General features: G+C 31.3%; 1 protein-coding gene across 1 annotated transcript in view; it reads right to left on the bottom strand.

The window, feature by feature from the left end:
- The window catches only part of LOC111089443 (kinesin-like protein KIN-4B), a 39,300-nt gene that overhangs the window by 5,260 nt on the left and 22,725 nt on the right, over positions 1 to 11,315 (bottom strand). The window contains exons 11-15 of the mRNA XM_022401948.1: positions 10,294 to 10,355; positions 5,654 to 5,753; positions 1,945 to 2,069; positions 718 to 1,027; positions 274 to 356 (exon numbers count right to left, since the gene is read on the bottom strand). Of these exons, the coding sequence (XP_022257656.1) occupies positions 274 to 356; positions 718 to 1,027; positions 1,945 to 2,069; positions 5,654 to 5,753; positions 10,294 to 10,355 (680 nt within the window). The remainder of the gene's footprint in view (positions 1 to 273; positions 357 to 717; positions 1,028 to 1,944; positions 2,070 to 5,653; positions 5,754 to 10,293; positions 10,356 to 11,315) is intronic.

Genomic DNA, 11,315 nt, shown 5'->3' on the forward strand with positions numbered 1-11,315 from the left:
CGCAACAGTACTATGAAAAAGAAATAACACTGTTTAAAACTTCCATAAAATAATAATATAGAATTATTCTTTTTACAAGAGATGTAATAAAAAGCAAAAGAAAAGAAATATTACAAAATGAGAAAGTTATAAACTCCAATAAAAATAAAAACAACTTTCTGTTACTAGTGTAAAAGAATAAGACAAAGGCTTTTTACAACTAATGCAACATAAAAAAAAGAAATATTGAAATACAAAGTTACACTGCAACTGCTGATATAAATGTCTACTTACGTGTTTCCTCTAGAATCTCTCATAATAAAAGTTTTGAACCTAGAGGGAGGAGTTTTTTCGACTTTGAGAGAACAACCAGATCTCTAAAATAATCAAAAGTTCTAATCAATAACTTTAATATTTTCATATATTTTATTTATTTTGTTTTGTATTTTACAAATACAGATAGTGTAGTATGACCTACTAAGTAAGGATAAATACAGTACCAATATGTATAATTCGATCACAAACAGTAAAATAATTTTCTATTCTTTTTTAAACTAAGAAACAACTTGAACTCATTATCTTTATTTTCTTCTATAAAGAAACAACTTTCAAAACACAAACTGTATTTATATCTCATGCTTCTTTCATGAAACCTCCATTCAGTATGGTTATTTCTCTTATAAGTGATCTACCACACAATAAAACGAACAGTCTTAGAAAACAATTACGAATTTTGACCTTCACATCTCCTGGAAATAAGTTGTTGTTTCTGAGGCAGTCACATCCTTGTATATAAATAAGTTGTTTCTCCAGGTCATCAAGTAGCACTCCTCCATGTTCTTCTTTATTTACGTTCAACCCTGAGTAAGAAGCAACAAACGGACGAGAGAGTGCATCAGACCATTGGAGAGATTCTATCTTCATACTCTCTGGGTTTTTTTGTGAGCAAATGAGTGTAGGTGCAGATCCTGTACATTCAAGTCCATTTCTCAGTACAGGTAACAAATGCTGTTTATCCTTCACAAGTGACTGGTCTTTATATGCTTCCCTGAGAAGAGATAAAATATTTCAGGTGAAATGTATAAAACATTAATTATTCTATGTATAGTTCAATCTAGGCAAACTCCAGAAAGTACTTAATTATCATTGGGACCACTTTTGGATAAGAAATAATTTTTAAATCCTGTTATATTTCTAGTAATAGCAGTTTGTTCTCATTTTTTAAGATCATAATTTTTTATCCCACAATGTAACACACTTTCTAATTAATCCTATTTTTTTATTGAGTAACTATAAAGACTATGTTTCTAAAAATACAGTATATTAGGATGCAGTTTCAAAAGCAATTTCTCAACAAACTGTTTAAATATCTCAAACATATACAACTGTGATGTCTAAATGTTTCTATGGTCTTTGATTATGTTTTTAAATTAAATCTAGACTAGAATAATTTGTTTTTTACTTTCATTGAGTAATGAGTCATAAATCACAAGTATATAATGATATCATTGAATGTATTTCAGCAATATCTTGAACATAATTTAATTAATCATTTAATGTGTTTCAAATACATTATTTAAGAAAAACAAACTGTCCACATCAAAACAACTTAACATAATGAATCTTAAAAACAAATCATAAAGTTAGTCTTTTACATGTCACTAACAATCAATTACATTCAAGATAATTAAAACAACTTTCATGAAAAATACTCACATTACATATAGTAAGTATTGCAACCATAACTCTGAAAAGTATGTAGAAGCTTGACAAGAAACTCAAAGTGAATCTCTAAAAAAAATACAACTCAAACTGACAAAAGAAAAATATACATTATGAAATCTGACACATATGTGGCCTTACTTAAAAAAGCTGTTACCTACATCCTCACACTGTTTTTAGTATATGCATTACTTTTTCTAGATAAAGATTTTTGTCAGTTAACTTTACAAATGTAATTCTTACCTTGTTTTTTTCATTTTACATCGAACAGCAATTGTTTCCACTGTAAGAAATTTTATAGCTTTCTGGAACTGATCAATCTCTTTTTGCAAATTATTTACTTGTTTTCTGCTTAGTTTCAATTCCCCCTAGAAATGACACAAAGAACTATATTAAGGTGAATGTTACATCAATATGTTTAGTGATATGCACTAAAGAATGTGTTTGGTTGTAAAGATGATGCAGGTTGATGGCAGCATTAGAAATTACTCCTGGTAGCAAACAAGTTTAAACTTGAAAGTATAGCAACTCACATTAATATGATATGGAGAAATTCACTTGCAAAACATTACATGGTCATGAGAAAGCAGCTTTCAGCTATCGAAAGACTAACAGTATGGAGCTCACCAATTCTGCCAATGAATTATGAGGTAACATTTGTCCAAACCATATTTAGACCTCAACTAAAAATAAGCAGAACATATAGAGATTCTCTTTATATAATAAAAGATGCAAGAATAGTCATAAAGGTACACCTTTTCACCTGAAGGTCTACAGTCATAAACTATGGATATTTAATGAAACTTAAGCATGTACAAACAGATGCTACTTTTTAAGTTAAAGAAATAAATGAAATTAATACTAAAATTTCAGTGTTGAAACAGAAATAAAAATAAGTGAGGAAAATAGATGACTTTTTTTTATGTTTTACTATGTTTTTAGTTTAAGAAAATACAATTTCCATTAGAAAATTTGTAAATGAATATTCCAATACTAATACCGACAGTGTTAAATCATCCATCTATGCATTTTCTTTCCACCTCCTATTTTTTAGAATAAATAATAACTTTGAAATGTATAAATAAGCCTATTGTTAATTACACCACTTACATTATGCATCTTCAGATTTATATAAAACTTTACTCACAGAGGTCTCAAGAACTGCACTAAACTAATCCATCTTTATATTTAATATATGTGCGATTTTACTCGTAACCCGATCTCAAAAATCACAGTTCAGTTTCACTCATATTGAATGCTTCACTGAACTTAAAAAAAAAAACAACCTCAAATTTGTCTTTTTATTGTTAAATAAGGTTAACATATCTATATCTAATTGTGAAGATGTGTTTGTAGATATAGATTTATTTAAAGCAGTTTCTGTGTACATTCTTTTTTTTTTCAATATTATTAACTCCATAAAATTTCTTCTAACTGATAGTATATACCTTCCATCAAAATTTGACTAGGTTTTTTTGTTTTCAATTAGTCATAACTAAGTTATTTTCTACAGATTGAAAAAAATCTACTTTTCTTTTCATGAAAACACAAACTGCAACATTGGTAGAATGAACAATAAGAAGGTTGGCATCAGGGTTAACTGCCTTACAGATGCACAGGTAACATACAAAAAATTAATGTTACATGAACCAAACACAAAAAGATAGAAAACTAATATCAACTTTAACACACAGATCAAATATAAAAAGGATACTAACATAAAAGGAAACCACAAAACAGAAAAAAAAAGTAAGACTATAACATCAGGTTGAACTATCAAAATACACAGAGATTAAATACAAAATTAACAAAAGAATAAACTTCTGAGATGAAAAGAAAACTACAGTAAACTGTCAAGATACACAAACCAAATATTGACATCAACTACTATAATGACACAAATATAAAAAGACTATCATAAACTGCTGAGAAACAAATACAAATACAGACAGCTAAGATAAAGATAATCTGCTGAAACACACACCAAATACAGAAACAGAAGACTAAATATCAAGAGAAGCTAGAGAGACACCAACGAAATACAACCATCAACTACTAAGATACACAAGCACAAATGCAAAAGAGTAACATTCTGGTAAACTACTGAGAAATATTCAAATACAAAACAAAATATTAAGATAAACTTTCAAGATATACAGACAATGACAAATACAATAAATGCAAAGATGCAAGTACAAAATAGAATACAAAGATCACAGAAAATGTGTGCAAAACAGAAAAATGCTGTCAACTATCAAAATACACAGAGTAACAAGAAATAGAAAGTTTAAAATGTGGAAAATTGTCAAGAAATAAATTAAGTACACAAATGGAGGGCTAAACCAAAATTAAATGGTGAGTGTAACGAATTTGTTATTATATATTTATTTTAATATCAACATTTGTTTAGATTAAATTTATATTTAGAAACATGCATAGCTTATACTGTTAAATATGTATTGTAAAACTCCCGCCTATTCTCCAAAGTTGTAGAAGATTCTTGAGAGTAAGAATCAACAATATATGTATGTACGTAAATGATTTAATTTGTATTGTTACATAAAACTGAAATTTCTAGAACGCCTCCACACACCTATAAATATAACCAACGTGATGCGTACCAAAAAGAGAGTATCTATTATTAGTTTGCTATAGTTGGTGTGCTACACACTTTGGATGCTATAACTGTGATTGTTATAATTCCTATCAATCTAAAAACTTAAGATGTTTGACCAGGAGCACTTACAAAGTTTGAACATTACAAATCATTTAACTTCAGTGGATTCTCATCGGACATTAGTATTTTTATGAAAAGTTATATAAATACACCGCGGAAGACTCAGCGCGTGTGACTGGTGAATAACGAAGGACAAAGACTCAGCGTGTGTGGCTGGCAAATAACGAAAGACAAAGCTAGCTAGCTTCCTGTTATGTGAGTTATATCTACATCAACTCGTAATCAACTCACTCATCATGAACCCTCGATAATATATCGAAGTTCCAGATTAAAAGGAAGACTTTATATTGCTTGTAAGTTTGTGAAATTTTTGTTTATAAATCATTGTTTGTAATAACTATTTGTAATAATTGTTATTGTAAATTGTACTGTTGTGCGTATATTAAAACGTATTTGTGTTAAAAAAGAAAACAGTGTATCAATCTTGTTGACAAATATTACAAACTGACTATATGTCTGCATTTAGTTAAATACTAAATTCAAAGTACAATTTAACTACTAAACTTAAATTATCATTTAACTCAATTTAAGACCATTCGAAATTTTAATACGTAACATAATATGAGACACAGACCAGAATATGTCAAATGAAAAAACTAACCTTAACTGCTGAGGCATATATTAAATGCAAAAAGAGAACACTTGACTCTAAAATCAATTCAGCACTTAGCATTACAAAAAAAAAGGTTATGAGACACATGCCAAATCCAGATCTCCTTTGATTTGCTAAAATTTTGAGCTGAAAGAATATGCAAGTAAATTATTTTTAAATATCAGTTTTGTTTTTAGTTTTTAATTTCACAGTAGAAGTTTTAACTTACATTAAGTTCATATAGGTTGTAATGATTACTTTATGAACCTGAGAGTAAAAAATTTGTCATGACTTAGGTCTAAAAGGTTATTTAACTGTTGACGACATAAAGGCAGTATAAGTACATAAAAATATAGTTCTGTATAAGGTATTAGGATAGCTCTCTGACAAAATTTCATACCAAAAATGCTGTATTACAGTGAATACTTTAAATCCTGATTGTCATGAATATTGTAAATGTTACTGTTCTCAGAATACAAGTAAACACAATATTTGATAACTAAATCATATTTTTCATCCATATTAGACATTATAACAAATATGTATAGTTTAAAACACATTTCTTGACAAACTAACTTCTGTCATATAATCAAACTTTGAGGTAAAACTACAGAAAAATTAACCTCAATTCTTTTCTTTTCCATTTTTTCTTGATGGAGTTCAGATGAAAGTGTTGTACTGAAAGCGTCAACAGTTGTAAGACGTTGACTTGGTGCCTCCTTTCTGTAATGATGGGAAAAAAAGTTTATAATTAACTGGATATAAGTTTAGATATCATACCAGTTATATGAAGAATGGCAGCCCAACACTTCGAATATCACTGGCAGTCATTTTCAAGGGTATGATAAACTGTGGAAATTACATCAATATTTAACCCTAAATAGTTCCATCTGTTAGCTAGCCCTTAAATGGTAATAAAAACCTTGTATACTTGAGCAAGGAATTACCACTGTTAACAAGAACAAGACATAAGTTTGCTATAAACCATTCTTCTACGGTCCGGCATGGCCAGGTGGTTAGGGCACTCGACTCGCAATCTGAGGGTCGTGGGTTCGAATCCCCGTCACACAAAACATGCTCGTCCTTTCAGCCATGGGGGCATTATAATGTGATGGTCATTCGTTGGTGAAAGAGTAGCCCAAGAGTTGGCAGTGGGTGGTGATGATTAGCTGCCTTCCCTCTAGTCTTACACTGCTAAATTAGGGACGGCTAGCGCAGATAGCCCTCGTGTAGCTTTGCGCAAAATTCATAACAAAGAAACAACCATACTTCTAAAAATCCCCTGCAGATATAATTTTGTTCTAAATTTAATATTTAGTAATTCTTCCAATAAATAATAATATTATTTGTTAAAAACACATGTTCAGCTAATGACGAATCTACAAAATTTCCTACTTTATATGGCATGCTTGTGTTCTGGCAGTTGTAGTCGAAAAATCAGACTGTCATTATCCTTTTAGCTGGTGTGATTTTAAATTTATATTCAATTTAATTTTATTGTCCTAACAGTTTGTAAACTCGTTATTTGTGAAATTTAAAGTGGCCTAGTGTTTCTATTCATTTATAATGTGTAAAAATAATTATCAACTCAATGCTTTCCTTTTTGTAATCCAGGAAAAAAAACCCATCAATGAATCAATACTTTTCCTAAGGAAAATCCAGAACTGCACAAATATTCAAAATAACACACCCCTTCCCATACTTGTGGCTATAACTAGTGGCTAACACCCCTTCCCATACTTGTGGCTATAACTAGAAGTGACTTGACCTGAATTTGAACCCACATCGATTTCAATCTAGGTCTGTAACCAAATTAGAGCAGTGATTTAGGCATGAATGATTAAATCTGTGATGTTAAGCTAGAATAACAAATAAAAGACTGGAGCAAATGCAACAACATTTGTGTCCATGGACTTTATTAAATTGTGATTATTAAGCAGAATTATTTTTCATTTAAATTGTCCAACACCTCAGTCTAGCATAATACAAATATAAAAAAAATTTTAATGCTCTGTTTCACTGCATCAGTTGTTGTTTATTTTCTACAAGTGGCTGCATCAAAGTTCAAATACTTTTGAAGCATGCTGTTATTTGTAAAGAAAATGATTTTACATATTATTTTCAATACTTTAAAGGTAATATATATATATGAATATAATTCATACATCTGCAACTGATTCTCAGTAAAAAAATTCAGTTTTGTTTGCTTCAATACCTCTATCATACTTTTTAACCTTGCAAACAGTTATGAACTACTAAACCCAAATAAATTAACAGGAATAAAAGCTTAGTGGTATAGACCATTTAATATTGTTGTAAAGTGTGAACTATATGGAACTAAAGATTAGAAAAACTGAACTTTCCTATAGAAATGAGTGAGCATATGTGAATGATGTGACAAATAAGACAAACTTCCAAATAACTATAAATATCAGTTCTACACCAACATGAAGAAAAGACCTTCTTTGTCCCCAGCTCTCAGCCAAAAATAGTGAAGCCTCAGACACAGTAAGTGTTACTACAGCCCCAGCCCTTGGAGATGGTGCCACAAACTTGGAGTCAATAGAGCATCTATCATGCAACACTAACTTATTTGATTATACTTATCTACAAGATGTGACTTCTAATTCTGTTGTATCATGACAGCAGAAGTCCTCAAAAGACATCTCCAGGTTCCATATCCATAAAGAAATCATCACTGTGTTCAATGCATGCCATGATCAACATGTCCTGAAACTGTCAAGCTGTTTACCATAAATTCCAAGTTTCTGGTTATTGCCCAAGAGACTGGTACATATGGTTCACACTCATCTTGTTCTTTCAAACTTGAAAGAAAAGTCAGCATTTACAACCTAGAATTGCTGGCTTTATAGCTAATTCACTTGCTATCTCCTCCCAATATCTAAACATCTCAATCTGACTCCGTGATCATGCTGGAAGTGGATAGGCTGATATCCCAAGTAAAGAGAAAACTTTTCAGTGAAGAAGGCACTACAGCTAGGAGTTTAGGTTGCTGCATTGCAAGAGCAGATGGAACAAAGTGAAGAAGATGGATAAGTATGTGCACTTGAAAGATGAGAAGCTCCACATCATGACAAGGCAGCACAAGCAATACCAAAAGTTTGTCACAGACAGGCAGGATAGTTTCACAATCAAAAAGGAAATCATTGATTCACTTGCACCTATCATCAAGTGGCCACCTATCATCAAGCCATTCAACATCTTGAAACCAGGTGCAAGTCTCAATGCCATGCATACAGTTATTTGCTCTGTATTGGACCTGGAGGAGCTTGGGCAGATGTATGGTGAGCTGATGGAGATGAACAATGTTAAGGCAGTCTGCAAGAATCATCTTCTGAAGACAATGTGAGCCTGAAGTAAATGCTTGTTTGTTTGTTTTGAATTTCACGCAAAGCTACACAAGGGATATCTGCGCTAGCTATCCCTAATTTAGTAGTGTGAGACTAGAGGGAAGGCAGCTAGTCATCATCACCCACCACCAACTCTTCGGCTACTCTTTTACCAATGAATAGTGGGATTGACCATCACATTATAATGCTCCCATGGCTGAAAGGGTGAGCATGTTTGGTGGGACAGGGATTCAAACCCACGACGCGCAGATTGCAAGTCAAGTGCCCTAACCACCTGGCCATGCCCGGTCAGAAGTAAATGCACAAATATTTCAAAAACAGTTTCTCTACTTTCAATTCTTCTGATAGCTTGTTCCATTTACTGCAGTTTTTAGCTAGCTTTTTCACTAATATTCATGATATTGTGTCCTTTTGTTATTAATAATCCTGGTAAATGTGAGAACTCATCACATCTTGCATGACAACTCTCTAGAAAAGGTAATGTTGCTGTCATGAATGTGAGAACTCATCACATCTTGTATGACACCTCTTTATCAGATATAAAAGACTGTTTAGTGTAAGTAGTATTAATTAATTTATTTTGTGAGTTAATATTTCATGATTGTTTTTTTATTGTTTTTTATTATAAGAGAGTTAAAAGCAGACAATTGTTGGAAGTTGTGTTTGTAAGTTATTGATGTTGGGGCTACAGAGATTTCTAGAACCCCTCAGTGAGAGATATAAGTAGCAGCAACCAGAGAGCAGGAAGAAAGCTACAAGTAAAGTGAAAGAGAGTTTTGGTTAGAGAAAGGTTAGAAAACATAAAGTTAACCGTTGTAGGAGTGAATAACCTAACAGCTGATATGTTAAATTGAGAATAACAGTTTTCTGACATTTTAGGAGAATAATTTGTCTCATCAAAGGGTGTTCTAAAGCAATTGAACCTGCCTGTGTGGACTTTGACAAAAAGCAGACAAGTATCGGAAGTTCAGGATACAACTGCGGTAACTCACAAGGCAGCATAAATGAACTATACACTGATACTGTTGTGATAAAAGAAAAGGAATATGTGAATTATATGCTGATAGTGTTTAAGATAAGATAGAGAAAAATAGTTCAGCTTGTCATCATCTGAATTCTAAAGCAATTGAATTGGCCTAAGTGGACTTTTGACAAGAAGAAGAGAACTGTATAGTATTTAAGATACAACTATGATAAACATAGTGTAAAGAATTTTTGTACCTATGTTTAACTTGTTTTGAATATATTATTTTAAAACAAGCAGAATGCGTGCTGTTCTTTTATCATCAAATTTATCACCAGCAAGTCACAGACACCTACTGTAGAAGACTCCTTAGCCCAACACACCAATTTAACTTACTATATATATATATACTATTTAAAATGTAAGATTTTGACATACTGCATATATCAAGTAAGTTTAATCACATTTTTTATTCTTCTTTCCCATTACCTCTACAGAGAAATTTAAAAAATTAGTAAAAAAAGTTCAATCATGTAGAAATAACTAACAACAACCACAAAAAATAAATCCCAACTAAAGTGTATGGCAAATTATACTTAAATATTGCATGAAAATAAATTTCAACTAATGCTTTAGTTTTTTTGTTGTTAAACACAAAGCTACACAATGGGCTACCTGTGCTGTGCCTACAACTGGTGTTGAAACCCAGTTTTTAGCATTATAAGCTTTCAGACTTACCACTAAGCCACTAGGGGACATTAACTAATACAGAAAAAAATAATATATATATATATATATGTGATATCAAAAACACATACAGGTCCATGCCCATCTTACATTACAAAACTACAATTATCCTACTCACATTACAGAAATGTAATATCTTGTATAACTCTAATTGGAGATGAGGAGAATACATCCTACTTACTGTTTTGGTAGTCTCTTAGAAAGTGTTTTTTTCACAGAATTATCTTTGTCTTGATCACTAGTCTAGCAACGAAAGGGAGTTTAAAAATCTAAAACTTCTTTTGAAACTAATTAAAATAAAACAAGCGGTTAAATTATATATTTCATATAGAAAATTAGTGCACTAAATATAATAATAGATTATAAATACTTGATATTTTTAATTAATTTTTTGTGTATCTGCCACTTTTGTCAAAGTAACAGACTTCAAAACCAGTTGAAAATTGTAGTTTTTATCAATATCAGCTGAATCTATTATTGTTTTTTTTTGCCTTGAATTAGTTACTGTATTTTTTATATTAGGGAAAGAAAAATAAATTAGATATTTAAACATTCTGTGAAGCTAAAAAACAAATTTTCCAATGATGAAGGAAACTGTAGGTAAGGATGACAATAAAAATATACTACAATGTAACTACATTTTATATATGACCTCTTGCTACCCTGAAAATATTAATTTCCCTCTAAAATATAAGGTTCATACCATTCCTACACTTGATTAAGAACATAATTCCTGAACTTTTCAAGGGCTTTCTAGAAAAAAATTGTATATATATTGTTACGTCTCCGATTGTTAATTAACTTTCCGTAACTTCGTTCCGACAAAACTTAAGCGACACAAGTCCTTTCTTAATAAAACTGGTTTATTATTTCCGAATATAACTTTACCAATACACTCAACTTCAACAATTGCGCTAAACAAACGCTGTAACGTCTCTCGTGCTCTCCGACTGCAGTTCAATTACTCACTGTCTACCCACACATTACCTTCCCCTCTTTTATATACCAGCCTACCCTATCTAGCATATACTAGAGCATTCCTGAAAGAACAAGATAGTTCTAGAAACTAGAGGGCGCCACACCAGTCACGTGACCTCGATGACGCAACACTGCCCCCTCCTTAATAATGTTCGTCCCGAACAATAACCACATACAATAAACCAATAACAATTAACAATAACATAATTAACTGTACAGAATTAC

Source organism: Limulus polyphemus, unplaced genomic scaffold (assembly GCF_000517525.1).
Source record: "Limulus polyphemus unplaced genomic scaffold, Limulus_polyphemus-2.1.2 Scaffold6249, whole genome shotgun sequence".
NCBI lineage: Eukaryota > Metazoa > Arthropoda > Merostomata > Xiphosura > Limulidae > Limulus > Limulus polyphemus.